Below are 20,839 nucleotides of genomic sequence, written 5' to 3' on the forward strand. Positions count from 1 at the left end.
GCCGCCACTCTGAACCAGGCAGGGAGGCCAGTAGCTTTCTTCTCCCGAACCCTCTGCGCTTCAGAACTTCGACACTCCTCAGTCGAAAAAGAAGCTCAAGCCATTGTGGAAGCCGCACGGCACTGGAGGCACTACCTTGCAGGTAGGAGGTGGTTTACCCTCATCACCGACCAGAGATCGGTTGCCTTCATGTTCGACAACACGCAACGGGGCAAAATTAAAAATGACAAAATCTTGAGGTGGAGGATCGAACTCTCCACCTATAATTATGATATTGTATACCGTCCGGGGAAGCTCAACGAGTCCCCAGATGCCCTGTCCCGCTGCACATGCGCCAGCGCGCAAGATGACCGATTACAGGCTATCCACAATGACCTCTGCCACCCTGGGGTCACCTGGCTCGCCCACTACATCAAGGCCCGCAATCTGCCTTTCTCCACCGAGGAGGTAAAAGCTGTCACCTGGAATTGCCCGATCTGCACGGAGTGTAAACCGCACTTCTATAGACCAGACAAGGCCCACCTGATAAAGGCATCCCGGCCCTTTGAACGACTGAGCATCGATTTCAAAGGGCCCCTCCCCTCGACCATCCGTAATGTGTACTTCCTCAACATCATAGACGAGTTTTCCTGCTTCCCGTTTGCTATCCCGGGCCCCGATATGACCTCCCATACAGTCATCAGAGCCCTGCACAGTGTCTTCACCCTGTTCGGTTTCCCCAGCTACATCCACAGTGTCATGAGTGACGAGTTGCGTCAGTAGCTGCTTGACAAGGGCATCGCCTCGAGCAGGACTACCAGCTATAACCCCAGGGGGAACGGGCAGGTGGAGAGGGAGAACACGACGGTCTGGAAGACCGTCCTACTGACCCTACGGTCCAGGAACCTCCCGACCTCCCACTGGCAGGAAGTCCTCCCCGACGCGTTCCATGCAATTAGGTCCCTCCTGTGTATGGCCAGTAATCAGACTACACACGAGCGATTATTTGTTTTCCCTAGGGGCACTACCACGGGGGCCTTGCTTCCATCCTGGTTGAGGACACCGAGCCCGGTTTACCTCCGGAAGCACGTCCGGACACATAAAACGGACCCGCTGGTAGAGAGGGTCCTACTACTACATTCAAACCCCCCACTACGCCTTTATCAAACACCCCGACGGCCGGCAGGACACCGTTTCCCTCCGGGACCTGGCACCTGCAGGATCCACCACCACCACTACCGCCGAGGTACCCCTCACACCACACACCACCCGACCCCCCACGCCTACAGGTTTCCTGCGCCCCCTTTCACCCATCACACCAGTCAGAAATGAAACTCGGAACGAACCACCCCCGGAGTCCACCCTCAGATTCACACCAGATATCAGCACACAGCCATCTGAAGCGGCTGCAACCCCGGTGCTCCGCCGATCCCAGCGGACGATTCGAGCACCGGCCCAACTCAACTTATAGACCCGTCACCCCCGCCGGACTTGATTTTTTAACAGGGGGTGAATGTGGTGAATCTATAATATGTATATTTCACACTGTGCATCACTGTGCCCCTGTGGGCTCCATCTGTGAGCCGTTGCGCGGCTCTGCCCACAGGGGGAGATGAGGAGCATGTACAGGGCTCCACCCTTAGCTCCGCCCATGGCTCTGCCCATGGCTCCTCCCACAATCGGAAATGGATTTGAAGGTTTTCCACGTTTTTGTTGTGTTGCTCTTACCCCTGACCATTGGACTATCCAATCAATTTTCTTTAACCTTTTTAAAATCTTGAGTTTGTTCTGATTTTATGGCTGGAAGTTTCTGGCCGTTAAGGCCGCCGGAATCTTCCAGTTCCGTCAATGGCACACCACCACTGCAGGTTTCTCGGCGGCTGGGGTTGCATTCAACAGGAAATTCCATTGATGATGCACTTTCAATTCTGACGAGATAAGAGAAGAGAGTACTGAGGCTTTATTAAGCAGAGATGTGTTGCCTCCTGCAGCTGCTACCAGAATGGTAGCAGCTCGGTGTGCACACACATTTATACTCTGCCTACTGGGCGGAACCAGCAGGCAGAGATCTACCCCAGTACCTCTAGTGCAGGAGCCTTACCGTATTACCTCTATTATACAATCAGTGGTGACTACCACATTCACCCCCTGTTAAAATAGAGTCCAGCGGGGGTGGTGGAAAAAGAATTTGCAGGTTTGTAAAAATTTAAAGTTTACAGTCTGGTAAAAATTTACAAATTCAGCCGGTTGGGTGCCTTGATCTTCCGCTGTGAGCACCTCAGTCCCAGTGGTGATGCGGGCGTCGACTTGGTCGCCTGTGGCTCCAAGAGCGTGCTGTCCTCATCTTCATCCCCGGGTGGAACCAGTGGGAGGACGGATCGTCCTGGGGCGGGGGCTGTAGTGAGGTGCGCTGGGGGAAGGGTGGGTGGCGCCGGGGCAATCGGAGGGGAGGGTGCCGGGTGTTGAGCCGTGGGTGGGGATCCAGCTGGTGCCAGGTCGCTGAGGGAGACTGTGTCCTGGCACCCGTCGGGGTACACCTGTGGGTTTGTGTGCAGTAGTTGTACCCTTTCGACCAATGGGTCCGTCTTGTAGATCCGCACGTGTTTGCGGAGGACGACGGGTCCAGTAGCTGCCAGCCACGTTGAGAGCGAAACCCCGGAGGTGGACTTCCGAGGGAAGGCAAGGAGATGCCCACTTGTTTCATTTGTTGCAGTGCAGAGTGGAGTGGAGTGGAGCGCGTCGGGGAGGACCACCTGCCAACGGGAGACCGGGAGATTCTTGGACCACAGGGCCAGCTGGACGGCCTTCCAGACCATCCCATTCTCCCTCTCCACCTGCCCGTTTCCCCGGGGGTTGTAGCTGGTCGTCCTGCTCGAGGCGATGCCCTTGCTGAACAGGAACTGATGCAGCTCATCGCTCATAAAAGAGGATTCCCCGGTCGCTGTGGACGTAAGCGGGAAACCGAACAGGGCGAAGATGTTGTTGAGTGCTTTAATGACCGTGGCAGAAGTCATATCAGGGCAAAGGGAAATCGTGAGTATTCATCGATCACATTCAGGAAGTACTTGTTTCAGTCGGTGGAGGGGAGGGGCCCTTTGAAGTCCATGCTGAGGCGTTCAAAGGAGCGGGAGGCCTTCACCAGGTGCGCTCGGCCTGGCCGGTAGAAGTGCGGCTTCACTCCACGTAGACCTGGCAGTCCCTGGTGACGGTCCTGACCTCCTCAATGGAGTAGGGCAGGTTGCGGGCCTTTATGAAGTGAAAGAACCGGGTGACCCATGGGTGACAGAGACCATCGTGTAGGGCCTGGAGTCAGTCCACTTGTGCACTGGCACATGTCCCTCGGGATTGGGCGTCAGGGGGCGCGTTGAGCTTCCCGGGGCGATACAAAATCACGTAATTGTAGGTGGAGAGCTCGATCCTCCTCCTTAAGATTTTATTGTTTTTGATCTTGCCCCGCTGTTTATTATTAAACATGAAGGCAACCGACCGTTGGTCCGTGAGGAGAGTGAATCTCCTGCCGGCTAGGTAATGCCTCCAATGCCACACAGCTTCCACGGTCGCTTGGGCCTACTTTTTGATAGAGGAGTGCCGATGTTCGGAGGCATGGAGGGTGCGGGAAAAGAATGCCACGGGTCTGCCTGCCTAGTTGATGGTGGCGATCAGAGCGATGTCCGATCTCGACCTGAGAGCATCGCTCTCGACCTGAAAGGGGAGGGTCTCGTCAACCGCGTGCCTCGTGTCCTTGGTAATATCTGCCTTGATACGATTGAAGGCCTGGCGTGCCTCAGCCGTCAGGGGGAAAATTGTGGAGTGGATGAATGGGCGGGTCTTGTACGCATAGTTCGGGACCTAATGGGCATAATAGGAGAAAAACCCCAGGCATCGGTTCAGGGCCTTGGGGCAGTGGGGTAGGGGGAGTTCCATGAGGGGGCGCATGCAGTCGGGGTCGGGCCCTAGAACTCCATTTTCCACAACATAGCCAAGGATGGCTAAGCGGTTGGTGCGGAACACACACTTCTCCTTATTGTATGTGAGGTTAAGGAGTTTGCCGGTTTGGAGAAATTTGAGAAGGTTAGCGTCGTGGTCCTGCTGGTCGTGGCCGCGGATGGTGACATTATCTAGGTACGGGAAGGTGGCCTGCAGCCCATACCGGTCAACCATTCGGTCCATCTCACGTTGGAAGACGGAGACCCCGTTAGTGACGCCGAAGGGAACCATAAGGAAATGATAGAGGCGGCCATCTGCTTTGAACGCAGTGTACCGGCGGTCTGACTTGCGGATGGGGAGCTGGTGGTAAGCAGATTTCAGGTTCACTCTGGAGAAGATCTGGTACTGTGCAATCTAATTGACCATATCAGATATGCATGGGAGGGGTTACGCGTCGAGCTGCGTGTACCGATTGATGGTCTGACTGTAGTCAATGACCATCCTCTGTTTCTCCCCAGTCTTTACCACTACCACTTGGGCTGTCCAGGGGCTGTTGCTGGCCTCAATAATGCCATCCTGCAGCAGCCGCTGGACCTTCGACCTGATGAAGGTCCTGTCCTGGGCACTGTACCGTCTGCTCCTGGTGGCGACAGGTTTTCAATCCGTGGTGAGGTTTGCAAACAGGGAAGGTGGGTCGACCTTAAGGGTCGTGAGCCGCATATGGTGAGGGGTGGTAGGGGTCCGCCAAATTTTAGAGTTAGTCTTTGAAGGTTGCACTGGAAGTCCAGACCAAGTAACAGGGCAGCGCAGAGGTTGGGGAGGACATTGCTGAACTCTACGCCCTGGACAGTGAGGATGACGATGCAGTACCCCCGGATTTCAACGAAATGGGATCCGGCGGGAAGGGATATTATCTGGGTAACGGGATGTACCGCGAGGGAGCAGAGCCTTACCATAGAGGGGTAGATGAAGCTTTCCAAGCTCCCGGAGTCAGGAAGGCAGGATGTCTTGTGCCCATTGACTTTCACCGTTGTCGTCGCGGTTGCGAGGTTGTGCGGCCGGGACTGGTCAAGCGAGATGGAAGCGAGTTGCGGCTGGTCGGCGGCGGTAGTGGTGATGAACGGCCAGATGAAATCCCCGACAAGCAGGCGTCCTGAGGCGCCATCCAAAATGGCCTGAAGATGGCGGCGCCCACGGTGGGCGGCGTTAAAGATGGCGGCGCCCATGGGTCGCATGTGGTCTGCTGGGAGGAAGATGGCGGCGCCCGCAGGCCGCACGTGTTCTGCTGGGAGGAAGATGGTGGCACCCACGGGCCACACGTGGTCTGTGGGGACGAAAATGGCGGCGCCCACGGGTCGCACGTGGAGGGTGCAGGAACACTGGGCTTATGTACAGCAGCGATCGACTGGGCCTGGCACACAGCAGCGCAATGTCCCTTCTTTCCGCAGGCCTTGCAGGTTGCACTCCGCGCCGGGCAGCGCTGTAGCGGGGTGCTTTATCTGCCTGCAGAGATAGCACTTGGGCTCCCCAGGGTTGGCTGGCTGCAGCGTGGCGCAGGCATGGGGTTGGCTGGGGGCAGCCGCTGGTGGGGCTCACAATGTCCATGAGGTCGCCGTGCAGTCGGAGGCGTATGCTGTGTGGTCGGGGGCGTACACTGTACGTTACGGGAGGCTACCGTTAGCGTCTTCGCGAGTTGCCTGGTTGCCGCGAGGTTGAGCGTACCGTCTTATAATAGGTGCTGGTGGATGTACGCCAACTCCATGCCGTGATGAAAGCGTCCCTGATTAAGTGTTCTGTATGCTCCACGGCCGAAACTGCAATCGCAGTTCCTCACCAGGATGTGCAGGGCCTGCCAGAAATCGTCTAATGACTCACCGGGGAGTTGATGCCTCGTGGATAGGAGGTGCCTGGCGTAGAGTTGATCGGCCGGATATAGTGTCCTTTCAGAAGCTCCATAGCTTCAGGGTAAGTGGGCACACCCCGGATAAGGGGAAAAATCTCGGGGCTCACCCGCGAGTACAGGATCTGAAGCTTCTGTGCGTCCGAGGGCTGTTCAGTCACTGATCTGAGGTAGCTTTCGAAGCAAGCTAGCCAATAGTCGAAGGCCGATGTGGCGTTGTCTCCTTGAGGGTGCAGCTGCAGGCGATCTGGCTTGATGCTTAGTTCCATCGCTGTAATAACTCTGCTTAATAAGTTGATGCACTATCAATTACGACGAGACGAGAGTAGAGAGTAATCGAGGCTTTATTAAGCAGTGTGTGAAGTGTGGCCTCCTGCAGCTGCTACCAGAATGGGAGCAGCTCGGTGTGCACACACATTTATACTCCGCCTACTGGGTGGAGCCAGCAGGCAGATATCTACCCCCCGTACCTGTAGTACAGGAGCCTTACTGTATTACCTCTATTATACAATCAGTTGTGACTACTACAATTGACAATGGCAGGACCAGAAGATCTGCCTCCGCGGAACTTGTGGCAGGGGGCGCAGAAAACCTTTGCTATGATTTTATTTTTTCCCCGACCATTTTGTATCAATAGGTTTCTTTCACTTAGGATTAATATGTTACTGTTTCCCCTCTTGTAGCTCAAAGCCAGCTCATGGCTCTTCCCTGCATAACTTTGAGGACTCAAAAACCGACAGTGATCATAGAACTGTTAACATAATTCAAGATAATATTGTGCTGTTCCTGTCAAGTTGTTTTCACCCATGTAAGACATAATTTAAAAAATACTGTGGAAGAGATTGAATATGTATCTGTTACACACTGGATCTCTTCTCTGTTATGCATATAAAACTATGATATCTGAATATTAATTCCACAGTTACGAAAGAAAAATAAAATCAATAACTGCAATGAACACAGCGAAAACGATTACAGTTGATGCACTGCAGAATGGACCTGTTGTTCCTGGTACAAACAAATATACTTCGGAAGGGTAAGTGAAGGAAAACTGTCGTAAAAATGGCTTTAACATGAGAAAGAGAAAATATTTGCATTTATATATGGTTCATTTAGAAAGCTGCATTTTATGGTCTAACAGTGGAGTGTATAAATCTTTGTGGCAGCATGTTGATGCTGTTTTTGGCTAATTTTCTCCAATCATCCTCGCCTCAGGCCTATGGGGCTTGGTGTTGTTAGGAACTTGGCCCTAGTCTCAGGTGATGAATGGCAGGCAACAAGATAATGGGGGGGGGGGGGGGGGGGTTGCTGCCAAGTCTAATGCTCTTCTTGTCCAGCCTTTATCCCCATTTTGAACCACCTAGGTTCATGTGGCCATTATCCCTTTAATGGTAGCAATCATCTTTTATAGTTCATTCTGGACTGAGAACTTGTTCACACTTTGAAAATGAAGCTAACTCCTCACAATCAGGTGTTGTCCACTTACTAATGATCATTATACATTACCCAATGAATGCTTGATTGGAGATCCAAGTGGAAAATCTGCCTCAGTGGCTTTTTCACTAATCCTGATACTATGGGCGCGATTCTCCCAGACAGGGAGAAATCGTAAGGCTGGCGTCAAAACCGGGCGGGTTTGATGCCAGCCTCCCCCTCCCCGACCGGGAACCGGTTCTGGCTAGTATGCCGCGGCCGTGAACTCCGGCATCGCGGGCTTAACGAATTTCGTTAACGTGTTTGCGCCGGCTGACGCGTCACATGACGTCAGCCGCGCATGCGCGGATTGGAAGACTCCAACCCGCGCATGCGTGGATGACGTCATCGCGCATTTGCGCGAAACCCGCGCATGCGCGGGCCGGGATGCCCCTCAGCCGCCCCGCGAAGTGATACAGCGGGGCGGCGGAAGGACAAAGAGTGCGCGGGAATCGGACCCGCTGCCCGCGATCGGTGGGCACCGATCGCGGGCCCATGGCACGCTTGGCACGGCCGTGGTACTGCCGTGCCAATCGGTGCCATGGTTTTCAAAATCGGGACTTTACGGCCGGGTGTGTTTGCCGTTCGTAAAAACAGCCGTAAAGGGCTTGGACTTCGGCCCATCGGCCGGCTGAGAATCGCTGCTGGCCGTAAAAAAACGGCGGCAGCGATTCGTGTCGGGCGTGGGGGGGGGGGGGGGGGGGAGAATAGCGGGAGGGCGTCAGACTAGCGTGGCCATAAAAATTTACGAACCCCGCTATTCTCCGCACCGTCGTGAGTGCGGAGAATTGCGCCCTATTTTTTTTTAAAGTTAGAGTACCCAATTTATTTTTTCCAATTAAGGGGCAATTTAGCATGGCCAATCCAACTAGCCTGCAAATCTTTGGGTTGTGGGGGCGAAACCCATGCAAACATGGGAAGAATGTACAAATTCCACACGGACAGTGACCAGAGCTGGGATTGAACCTAGGACCTCGGCACCGTGAGGCAACAGGGCTAACCCACTGCACCACCATGCTGCCCCATTCCTGGTACTAATAATGATTTGTTTTGTTTGTCCAAATTTGCCTTTTGTATACATGTTATAATCAACAGTGTGTAATATGTGTAAATGTAAGATGCTTGATCACTATTTATTAAGTAAGGTCAATCATTTTAAACTGGACATTGATAGTTTGTGGTGAAATGAATTGTGCCCTATCCACAACTATGGAATACATGAACAGTGATGCACTAGTAAACCAGTGAATAGAATTCATCATGTCACTAAATTTATTGAAAGTGTGATTGTGGGTTTAAAGTTGAGAACACTGCTTTGCACTAACTGATGTGTTAGGCAGGTTGGTTCGACGTTGACTGCAACTGGATGCAGGGAAGCTAGAAACAAACGTCTGACACCGGAGATGATCCAACACTGTTTTATTTAACTATGGACTGCTGTACATGTTCAGCTGTGGGTTGACACTCTACTAATCCTACTGGTGACCTCTTACTGGCTTGACCAAACTTACTAGCTACCACATGGCAGTAGTGCTCACTAACTTGTGCACTCTGACTGTCTCAGCATCTGGGTCCTGAGTGAGAGGCAGTCTTAATGCCCTGTGGGCTTTATAGTGGTGGTATCCTGTCTGGTTGTTCTGTGTTGTTCTGTGTGTTCATTGGTCATCCTGTGTGTCAATCACTGCCTGTCTGCATCTCATTATATACATGAGTGGATATTATGACACTAAACATTACAATTTTTGAAAATATTTCTGAGATTGGGACATTAGGAACAGGAGACACCCGGTGCGATTCAGTGACTGCATTGCGTCCGGCGTTGATTGGGACGCACTGGGTGAATAGCGGGAAAGGCCAAAATCGAGATTTGCGCCAGCGCAAACCATTTTTGGATTCACTCGGCCCGTTCCTGATGGCAAATTCCGGATCAAAACCAAAAATTGGGAGAATATCATTATCCCACATTTGCATTCGATACAATCTCATTAACGAGATTAACCCACCCCTGAGCCAGGGGTTGAGGGGTTTCGCATCTGCGAGGCCTTCAAGTCATCTTTAAATATTGTGGAGTCAATAACAGGGGCAACCACAGCTGCAGCCTGTCTTTGTTACCAAACGCTTCCAGGACAGGGCCCTGCTGCTGCTTCTATCCTGAATGCCAATGTCACTCCCTTTGACTGTGAGCAGCCTCTAGCTTCACAGCTAAAGGCTATTTCAATTGAGGAACTAACCTTGTTAGTTGTGAGAGCACTTCACACTCCTCAACTCTCAAGTGCCTCCTCGAGGGCACACTTGTCATGCCTCAGAGGATGATTAGTGCTTGCGTGTCCAGCAAACTTTGAAGCCTGAACAGCGTGCTTGAACTCTCGGAGGGGCAGCTGCCAACAATCAAACACTAAGGAGCTGGGCTTCAGCTCTGTTGATCTTCTCGTGACCATAGGGTAATTGAGTGGAGGGCAGCTGAGCATGTACTCACAAATGCTCCCGGAGGAGGTCTGGGGTCAGGGATCCCTGATGTGGCCGGCAGTGAGTATGCAGAGCAAGGTTTGCCAGCACTGTATGGTACTCTGAGAGAAGTCGGGACATGTAAGGGAGGGTCAGTCTTGGGGGAGTTGAGGATCCTGGGGTGGAAATCCTAACTGATTGTCAGTTGATAGGAATTTAGGACCGGCATGTCCCTGTGAGGAAGAAGGATAAGTATGGCAAATTTTGGGAACCTTGGATAACGAGGGATAGTGTGAGCCTAGTCCAAAAGAGAAGGAAGCATTTGTATGGGCTAGAAGGCTGGAAACAGACAAAACCTGTGAGAAATACAAGGAAAATAGGAAGGAACTTAAACAAGGTGTAAGGTGGGTTATAAAGGGTCACAAAAAGTCATTGGCAAACAGGATTAAGGAAAATCCCAAGCTTTTCATACGTTATGTAAAGAGCAAGAGGGTAGCCAGGGAAAGGGTTGGCCCACACAAGGACACAGGAGGGATTCTATGCATGGAGTCAGAGGAAATGGGCGAGGTACTAAATGAGTCCTTTGCATCAGTATTCACCAAAGAGATGGTGGATGATAAGTCTGGAGAAGGGTATGTCGATAGCCTGGGTCACATTGACATTAAAAAGGAGGAGGTGCTGAGCATCTTTAAAAACTTTAAGGTAGATAAGTCCCCAGGGCCTGATGGGATCTACCCCAGGATACTGAGGGAGGCACGGGAGGAAATTGCTGGGGCCTTGAAAGAAACCTTTCTATTCTCACTGGCTGCAGGTGAGGTGCTAGAGGATCGGAGAATAGCCAATGTTTTTCCTTTGTTTAAGATGGGTAGCAAGGATAATCCAGGAAATTACAGGCCGGTGAGCCTTAGGTCAGTGGTAGGGAAATTATTGGAGAGGATTCTTTGAGACAGGATTTCCTCCCATTTGGAAGCAATTGGACGTATTAGTGAGAGGCAGCATGGTTTTGTGAAGGGGAGGTTGTGTCTCACTAACTTGATAGCTTTTTGAGGAAGTGACAAAGGTGATTGATGCAGGTAGGGCAGTGGATGTTGTCGATCTGGACTTCAGTGAGGCCTCTAACAAGGTCCCTCATGGCAGACTGGTACAAAAGGTGAAGTCACATGGGATCAGAGGTGAGCTGGCAAGATGGATACAAAACTGGCTCGGTCATAGGGTAGCAGTGAAAGGGTGGTTTTCTGAATGGAGGACTGTGACTAGTGGTGTGCCACAGGGATCTGTGTTGGGACCTTTGCTATTTGTAGTACATACAAATGATTTGGAGGAAAATGAACTTGTCTGATCAGTAAGTTTGCGGATAACACAAAGGCTAGTTGCGGTTAGCGATGAGGACTGTCAGAGGATACAGCAGGATATAGATCGGTTGGAGACTTGGGCGGAGAGGTGGTAGATGGAGTTTAATCCGGACAAATGTGAGGTAGTGTAGTTTGGAAGGTCTAATACAGGTGGGAAATATACTGTAAATGGCAGAAGCCTTAGAGTATTGATAGGCAGAGGGATCAGAGTGTGCAGGTCCACAGGTCACTGAAAGTGGCAACTCAGGTGGAGAAGGTAGAGAAGGTAGTCAAGAAGGCATACGGCATGCTTGCCTTCGTCTGCCGGGGCACTGAGTATAAAAATTGGCTTGTCATGTTGCAGCTGTATAGAACCTTAGTTGGGCCACACTTAGAATATAGTGTACAATTCTGGTTGCCACACTACCAGAAGGATGTGGAGGCTTTAGAGAGGGTGCAGAAGAGATTTACCAGGATGTTGCCTTGTATGAAGGGCATTAGCGATGAGGAGAGGTTGGATGAACTCGTTTGTTTTCACTGGAACAACGGAGGTTGAGGGGTTACCTGATAGAGGTCTACAAAATTATGAGGGGCATAGACAGAGTGGATAGTCAGAGACTTTTTCCCAAGGTGGAAGAGACAATTACTAGGGGTCATAGGTTTAAGGTGTGAGGGGCAAGGTTTAGAGGAGATGTACGAGGCAAGTTTTTTTACACAGAGGGTAGTGGGTGCCTGGAACTCGCTGCCGGAGGAGGTGGTGAAAGCAGGGACGACAGTAACGTTTAAGGGACATCTTGACAAATACATGAATAGGATGGGAATAAAGTGATACAGACCCTGGAAGCGTTGATGTTTTAGGTTAGACTGGCAGCATGGTCGACATAGGCTTGGAGGCCGAAGCGCCTGTTCCTTGCTGTAATTTTCTTTGTTCTTTGTTGGTCTGTCTCCTTCTCCAGTTCCTTACAGATATAACAATGTCTGGTGAGGCTGCCCTCACATTGCTTGTGGCACCCAAAGCAGGCAGATGTCAGAGTGCAGCAAGGCCAACACAAGCTTGGGCGGCACTCCATGAAGGTCACCGCAGCCCTCTACTTTTATGTCACTGGGTCGTTTCAGGACTCGAGCAGGGGCCTGTGTGGCATATCTACAGCCCACTGGTGCATTCAGGAGGTTATGAATGCTCTTTGTGCTGGGCATCCAACTATATCAACATCCAGTTGGACTGGGCCCACCAATATGCCCAGGCTGCAGGATTTGCTGCCATCGCCGGGATGCCCAGGTCCAGTGGGCTATCGATGAGATGCATGTCACGCTCTGAGCACTGGAGCATCAGGAGTGCCCAATATTAACAGGAAGGGATTACACGCGCTGAATGTTCAGATTGTGTGCATCACCGCTTCTGAATCATGAACGTGCATGCCCACTATACAGGGAGCGAGTATTGACAGCTACATCCTGGGGCACTTGGAGATCCCTGGTGTATTTGAAGACCACCCAAGGATGATGGCTTGGCTTGTGGGCGACAAGAGATACCCTCTGAGGTCATGGCGGAGACCTGTTATAATGAGGCTCTCACTGCCACCCATGTTCCCCCCTCTCGAAGGGTCTGTGTAACAACACTGTAGGATGATGGACCTGTGTTGGCACTGTCAGCGGGTCACCATACAAGGCAGGAGAGTGATGATCACTCACTGTGGGGAAAGCTCTGGTGTTCTTCAGTTTCTGCTAAAGTCTGACTCCTGTCTGGCTGCTGATAGCTTGCTCACAAACATCCTCTGAAAGGGGCCTGCTTCGGAAATTGGGTTCCTGCACCACTGTGCCCCCCAGAGCGGGAGGAGGGGGGGGGGGGGGGGGGGGGGAGGGGGAGGAGAGGAAACCGAGGGAGAAGGTACAGGCAGGTCAGCTGTGAAGATTAACACAATTATGAAGTGTGACATGTTTCAATAGTGAACATTTTACTCAGACAGATTTCTATTTCCCCGAGCTACGGATAGTGACCTCACCAGTGCCCACTCAGTGCTCCTCACTCTTCTTGATCTTCTAGGTCTAGTACCATATCTCGGTGTGTTCTCAGGTGCACATCAGAGGTGGAGGAAGCCTGCTGCTTTCTGTGTCCTCTGGCCTTTGATGGCCTTGGCGGATGCCCTCTGGAGAGCCTGGCAAGGGATTTGCATGGCAAGGGATTTGGGAGCACAAATCAAATCCAATTCAGCTCCGGCGGGCGAACATAGGGCTGGATTCTCTGATTTTGAGGCTTTGTCTGGAGGAAGTGTCTTATTTTCCGATGCAAAAACCGGCAAGGCCCCAGCAGCGACCCTCCGACCAGTGAGTAGCTAGCAGCTGTGCCACATAAAACTTACGGCCTTCACGAAATAAACGGCCGGAGAATTGCCGGGTCCTTGGCTGCGCATGCGCACGAGGACGACATGCAGCGCTTGTGCAGTACAACATGGTGCCGGCTGCACATTGTCCGCCAACCTGCCAGACAGTGTCCTCCCTGGACACTCCCAGGCCACCCCTCCCCCTACCAGTTTCCCCAGCCCTCGCTGAAACTCTCCCCGCCAGCAGCATGGTTCCCCCCTGACTGTGGCGGCTCTGGACAAAGTCCTCAGCCGCCACGTTGGGTTCCCGACCGCTGAGACCAATGAGTCAACCGCGCGGATGGGAACTTGGCCCATCGAGGGTGGAGCATTGTGGGGAGGGCCTTCAGGCATACTCCTCTGACGCCGTTTTGGAGGGGGTGGAGCATCAGAAAACAGGCGCTGCCCCCGATTTTAGCGTCAAAAGGGATTCTCCGTCCGATTGCCGATTACGATGTCGGCGTCGGGCAACGTAGAACCCTGCCCATATTTTCCCAAACGGAGAATTTCACCCTATGTGCCTTAGCCTTAATTCTCAGGAGGCCTCTTGGTTTTGATTCACTCACCAGAGGAAATCGCTTGTCTGCATTTATCCTGTCAAATAGTTTTAACATCTTAATCACCTATACTCAAAGGAATACAGAACAATTTTATGCCACCTGTCTTCATAGTTTAACCTTAAAGTCTGGTAACAATCTAGTGAATCTATGCTGCACCTGCTAATCCAGTATACCCTCCCAGTGATGCAATGCCTAAAAGTCTTCAAACGAGTGCTCAAATAAAAATATTAACTGTAATTAGTTTAGTAGTCATTGTGAATATATTTTCCAACAGAAAGGACTTAAGAAAACATGTTGACTATTAATGGTAAAATAAAGTTCTGGAAGAAATGATATGAGTAAAACCAATTTCATATTTCAATTCCATGCATCAGTTTTTATTCTTGTTTTTCTAGTGCTAATCCAGTATGGAATACTGATATTGAGGTGACTACAGATCTTGGTTTTGAAGAAGCTAATTCAGACCGTGCAAGGTAAACTTGAAAAAACAAAGCTTTTGCAACTTTTAGAAACCCACTGTGCACCTGGTATGAGGAGCAAGTTCCAGCTTTACGTTTAATTTATATTTCTGTATTCGTGGGTTGAGAAAGGGTGAAACCTGAGTTTTGGTTTCACTTTAGACTGATTCCTGCATGCCTGTGAGTTTGTTTGTATACCTACATTTTTAATGAGGTTTTACGATTCATGAAGGGAAATAGAGAAAATGCAGAAGCAGGAAAAAATCTGGGTGTCGCCCAGCAACAGGGGACCCATTGGGAGAGAGAAACGGAGAAGTAGTTTTAGTTCAGTTGGGAGCAAGGGGGTGGTAGGATGACCTGGATGGGAACTGCAGAAAGCACATTTCCCAAAAGAACAGGAGAAGGTCCCAAAAAATCAGGAATTGGGTAAAAAAGAAAGGCCCAGGAAGACACTTAAGATAAGGGACAAGAACAAAAATCTTAACACCTGTTCAGTGAAGTTAAGTGCAGAGCAGTGGAAAAGGCTCAATCCAGGATTTTGTGTTCCCATCCGCAACAGGAATGAATGGCGACAGGAGCACAAATTATTGGGAGGAGGCCCAAAAACGCGATTCGCGCCAGCAAGATTTCTCGTTGCGATTGTTCCCACTGCTGGCCAGTGAATTTATGCTTGATAGGCTAGGATATCTGCCTGATAATTCCCCCGCTCCCCCCCCCCCCCCCCATTACATAATCCATTTACGTCGGCGTGAGGACATGTCAAATGACAGGTTTCCCACAGGGTGCAGCTGGCAAACAAAACATGCCAAAGGAGTTCAGGTGAGTGCATTTCTCAGAGGTGGGAGTGGTGGGGAGGTCATGCCTGGGCACCGTCCCTGTTGGGGGTGTTGTATTTTAAAGTTTTTGTATTGGACGCTCTTTTTAAAAGGTGTTCCGATCTATTGAAATCTAAGTTGCTGGAGGGATGGGCTCAATCAGAGCCCGCAACACCAGTGTTTCATCGTGGGATCTGCCCCTTCAATTTTTTGGAGCTATCAACCAAAGGATATGGCTGAGAAAGCCACCGGCCACACCATTTTCCTACCTGTTGTGCCACTCTGCTGAAAAATGAGAAAATTCTACCCTCCAAATGAAAGAGAGAAAGCTACAGGGAATGGAATCAAGGCAAAACGGGTCTGTCAGAGGCCTAAAGATTCGAAGAGACAGCCATATTACTATGGGCCTGTAATGCAGTGGTGTTCTGTTGGTATAGCTGAGTATCAAACTGTGTGCGTAGAAGGTGGGGCAGCACGGTAGCATTGTGGATAGCATAATTGCTTCACAGCTCCAGGGTGCCAGGTTCGGTTCCGGCTTGGGTCACTGTCTGTGTGGAGTCTGCACATCCTCCCCGTGTGTGCGTGGGTTTCCTCCAGGTGTTCCGGTTTCCTCCCACAGTCCAAAGATGTGCAGGTTAGGTGGATTGGCCATGATAAATTGCCCTTAGTGTCCAAAATTTCCCTTAGTATTGGGTGGGGTTACTGGGTTATGGGGATAGGGTGGAGGTGTTGACCTTGGGTAGGGTGCTCTTTCCAAGAGCCGGTGCAGACTCGATGGGCCGAATGGCCTCCTTCTGCATTGTAAATTCTATGAAGGTGAAGCTTAAGTGCAGGTGGTGATCCAGGGTGTTGCACGTTTTACTATGGGCGTAAAACGCGTTTATTGGAGTGTATTAACACGCCTCCGAGTTCGACGTGTGCTTAACACTGCTAGGCTCTGTTCTATGTAATTATTTAGCTCTGGAGTCGCCAGTTGCCGTATAGGCAACGTCACAAGTATTCCAAGGTCAAATTCAAAGTAATAAAGACGATACACCGATTAGTCAAGTTCAAACGATCAATATTTATTATACAGTTATAATAAATACTCATGCACACACTAAGAGACTAAGCTACAACTAAACATAAGCAAACAGAATACTTATCTAACAGGAACAGGCAAGGTCAGAGAACGAGGCCTTCGTCCTGGTTTTGTCTGCAGCCTTCAGCAAGCGTTCTGGCACTTGGGAGTCTAGCGGGCTTGGATCGCGTAGCGAGCGTTGAACTTACGGTTTCGGCGGCTGGTGCTCAACGGCTGGAGTCAGGATACCAGGTGTCAGTCGGAGCCGGAGCACGGGTTTAACAGACCGGACAACACGAGGTCCCTATCTTTTATAGGGGTTCCGTTGTCCTTCCCTCTTCTCGGGCGGGCTCTACCTATTGGATCAATTTCTTATCGATACTGGATTAATTCCCCAATGCGAGGGGGTCTCCGTGATGGAGGGGGCGTTTCTTATGTCCTTTTGTTCGGAGGTTTCTGGTGCCTCGATGTCTGGGTCTTGATTGGAATGTGTCCATTCAGAACCAAATGTATCTATTGTGTGGGTGTTCAAGTCTGATGGCCTCATTAGCATGCAAAGCGTTTTGCCATTTGCACCTAACTAAGGTCTTTTCACCTGAGCCCAAACTGGTTTCTGCTGCTGCAGAATGCAAACTGCTCTTTGCAGACTGCTGTTCTGGCTGAACTGTCTGTTTCCCAGCAGCCTTCCATTTTAGTTTGGCTCAGTGTCCATTTTGCGTGGCCAGCATGGCTACATTCCCTCCTTGTGATCCTCACAATCATACTATTGTGAAGGATCACCTATGTACTTTGCCTCCTTGTGTTCTGACCTCTTGCCAGTTCCTGTTCTACTCTGTTCTAGACTATGGGAAGAAGAAAAAAAAATTTTAACTAACATTTCTACTTGGCCCTATGTCAAAAGGGACATGCATTACTACAATTGGGAACCTCTACCTATCACTATTAACCTTAACCTTAACTTAAACATTTAATCACTCTAAAACCTTAACCATTCACACCACAACATCACACTTCCCAACTCGGCAGTCGAGTATGGAACAATATAATACATGGCTGAATTTTATTTACAGAGTGTTGTAATCAGTGAGGGGTTGAGGGGTTTGGTGGAATCCGAAGATGGGGGATTGCACTCTATAGATGGGTGAGGTGCTGGAACGAGAGGCTCTCCTCTTCCATTTCCTCAACCTGAGGGTCTGCACTAGGATGATGAGGATCGCGATCACCAACAGTGATTCGATTATGTAGGACATGGAGTACCACGTCATGAATTTAGTACACCAGGTCTGAACCTCGCTGATCAGAGCTGAGCACTGGGGGTTTGTTGTACTAACATTTACGGTGGGGGTTGTGGGGGAAACGTGTCTTGTTTCCACACATATACATATGACATTAAATAGTAATAAGTGGGCTTCCATCATTTTGCTGTTCTTCTTCTTTCTCTTCCTTCTTCCTCCGGTATTGACAATCCTGGCTTCGACCTCTGTCTCGTCCTTTGAAACCTTTGGGATCAAGCACAGTATCTGTCAATACACAGTTTAAGACCTTTACTTGTTAGTGCATCTGTCTTTCAAATCCCAATTGACCCTTTAAATGACTGGCTAAGTCACACCCTGTGACTCCCCTCATTTTTTTTCAAAAAGCGAATTTAAAGACCAGCATACACCTAACAATCCTTCCTTCTGCGAGCCGTCTCGCAGGCTTTGCTGATTTACCATCCGAATGTTCCCGGATGTAAATAGCATGTGGGATGGTGGCCGAAGGGCTACCTAACCTAAAATGAAAACAAACTTGGAAACAAACATCCGAATGAGTTGCGTATGGGCCGCTACGGGTATGAGTTGGATGGGATCCCCGGGTAGGGCGTGCTGTGCCATACCCGAGCTTGGCTGACCAAGGGTTGGTTCTCAGACAGGGCGGGTCCTCAGTGCCGTTTGTCCACTGCCTGAGTAACCTAGAAAGAAACGGGTACGAATGTGTTTACCATGACTTGCAGCCTCTATTTCGCCGAATAGAGGGGCACCTAAAAAACCAAGGGAGCCAAGATGCTCCAACTGAGGACATCACTGAAGTTCTCAGAGATATCTGCAGATAAACTATTTGGCGTGTGGCCTTACAACTTTGGAAAAGATCTCCAATCAAACCGAAGTTCTCAAAGTTTCGGCAGACAAGCTAACGTGTATGTGAGGTGGTCACAATCTTTTCAGCTGAAAAGAAGATGTCCATCCTCCAACTGAAACATTTACATTCCTGAAAACAAACAAACATAAAACGAAGACAAACATACGTGCAGGTTCCATCAGAAAGGACATCGTTTCCCTCAAACGATTCCTATCTTACATCATCTGGACACCTCACTTTGATTCTGCCTCTGTGAACAGGGTCACAAAGGGGTTGCCGTGTCGGGAGTCAGACACCGTGTCGTCCTGCTCTCCCGGATCCCACACCCTTGTGTGGATCAGGCATGCTATTTTGGCATTGTGTGACCGGGGGTCACTTTCATCATTGCGGACAAGTCTGTAGGAATTGTCCCTGTGCCATTGTGTAGCGTCGAGTGTGTTGTCGGGGTAGTCGGGGTCGGGTGGTGGTTCGGGGTTTTTAAGGTAAGTGACTTCCATGGGGTCACTGGAGTCGGGGTCGTAGTTGGTGCAGTGTGGGCTGTATGGCTGTGTGTTGTCGCTGTCTTCAGAGTCAGTGTCTGTCCTACTGTCTCTGCTGTGGCAGCTTGTGGGCGTGTCGGGGCGTGGTCTGTAGTGGTCTGTGGGCGGAGTCGTGGGCGAGTCCGTTGATGAACTGGTCTGTGAGGGGGATGGTGGAAAAGTGTCTCTGGTGGGCGGGGTGAAGTGTTCTGCTGCATCCAGCAGGACATGGTGAGCATGGTTGGCCTGTGTTCCATATGCCTTTAACTGGTTTATATGGAACCACGCGGTCTTCCCATTAGGATACTTTATCCTGTAAACGGAGGGGCTAATTTTGTCCGAAATTGAGTAGGGACCGGAATATTTTGGAGCCAAAAAACTGCTGGGGTTATAAACAGATAACATTACCTGTTGCCCAACCTGGAATTCTGTGGTGTGTACGGTCTTATTGAAACAGGCAGTCCGTTGCTGTCGGCGTTTCCCTAGCTGGACTGCGGCTGCGATCTGTGCAGACCTCACAGTTTCAACTAGATCTTTAACTGCCTTTTCATGTGTGAGGGCCGTCACTTCGGGGCTTGTCATGTCCAGTCCTAAAAGGAATTCTGTACCTTTCATAGGGCGTCCGGTCATGAGTGTATGTGGTGTGTATCCTGTCGATGTGGAGACAGTGTTCCTTATGAACATAAGTGCAAATGGGAGCACTGAATCCCATGTGGAATTGTTCTCTTGAACCATTTTCCTAAGGGTAGTTTTTAGGGTCCGATTCATGCGCTCCACAATCCCGCTGGACTGTGGATGGTACGCAATGTGGAAGTTCTGTTTGATTCCGAATATTGTCAGGACGTTCCTCATGACCCGTCCTGTAAAGTGAGATCCCTGGTCCGAATCGATACTTCGGGGTAAACCCCATCTCGTGAAGATGTGGTGGGTCAGGATCTTTGCAGCTGTCTTAGCTGTGTTTGTTCGCGAGGGAAATGCCTCTACCCATTTGGTAAAGGTATCTATCACCACCAGAACGTATTTATAGCCATTCCGACAAGGGGGCAATGGACCTATAAAGTCGATCTGGAGGTTTGTCCAAGGGCCGTTAACTGGGCGAGTATGCCGAAGTTGTGCTTTCTTAGAATACCTCTCCGGGTTATTCTGAGCACAAATCAGGCAATTCTCTATGTAGTGCGTTACATCATTCCTGAGATCAGGCCACCAACAGAGTTGCCTGAGGTGCCTCGTTGTTGCATCAATTCCCTGATGCCCGTGTCCGTCATGGAACAAGGCAATCATCTGATTCCTGTCCTGCTGTGGGACCACATAAAGTCGGTCCTTAATGATCACACCCTCATGTGTGGTCAGTGCGTGTTTAAAGTGCTCGTAAGCAGGCACAAAGTTTCCCTTGAAAACCTCCCTGAGGTCTCCGTCCTGTTTTTGTGCTGCCACGAGATCTTTAATATCAGTCTGTGAGACTTGGACTGCGCTCACAGGGGCGCTAGCTGGTGCGCTAGCTGGGGGGGTCCATAAGTGTCCTCTCCTGGAACCTGCCTTAGCCAATGCGTCGGCCTTTACATTCCCAGGGGGTGATGACCTATGGTGGCTTCGTACTTTTATTATGCCGAAGGTCCTGTCCTTCGCTTTCTCTAGGATATGCTGGAGTAAGGGGGCTGATGGAAGGGGTTTTCCGTCTGCGGAGACAAAGCCTCGTGTCCTCCACAGGGGCAGAAAATCGGTTAAACTATTACAGACATATAAGCTGTCTGAATATATGTCTGCTGGGCTGGGGAAAGAATCGGGGTGGTCCACTATGTACGCTATGGCTGCTAGCTCTGCTGCCTGCGCGCCTAAGTGACCTGGTAACTTAAGAGCTATCTCTTCGAGAGCGCGCCCCTGCGCGTCCTCTACAT

At 50.5% G+C, this 20,839-nt stretch overlaps 1 protein-coding gene across 2 annotated transcripts in view; it reads left to right on the forward strand.

The window, feature by feature from the left end:
- The window catches only part of cdhr2 (cadherin related family member 2), a 397,792-nt gene that overhangs the window by 366,198 nt on the left and 10,755 nt on the right, over positions 1-20,839 (forward strand). For both annotated transcript variants that reach the window (XM_038795617.1, XM_038795618.1), the window contains 2 exons: positions 6,729-6,842; positions 14,371-14,448. In XM_038795617.1, coding sequence (XP_038651545.1) covers positions 6,729-6,842; positions 14,371-14,448 — 192 coding nt within the window. The remainder of the gene's footprint in view (positions 1-6,728; positions 6,843-14,370; positions 14,449-20,839) is intronic.

This window comes from Scyliorhinus canicula, chromosome 4, assembly GCF_902713615.1.
Source record: "Scyliorhinus canicula chromosome 4, sScyCan1.1, whole genome shotgun sequence".
NCBI lineage: Eukaryota > Metazoa > Chordata > Chondrichthyes > Carcharhiniformes > Scyliorhinidae > Scyliorhinus > Scyliorhinus canicula.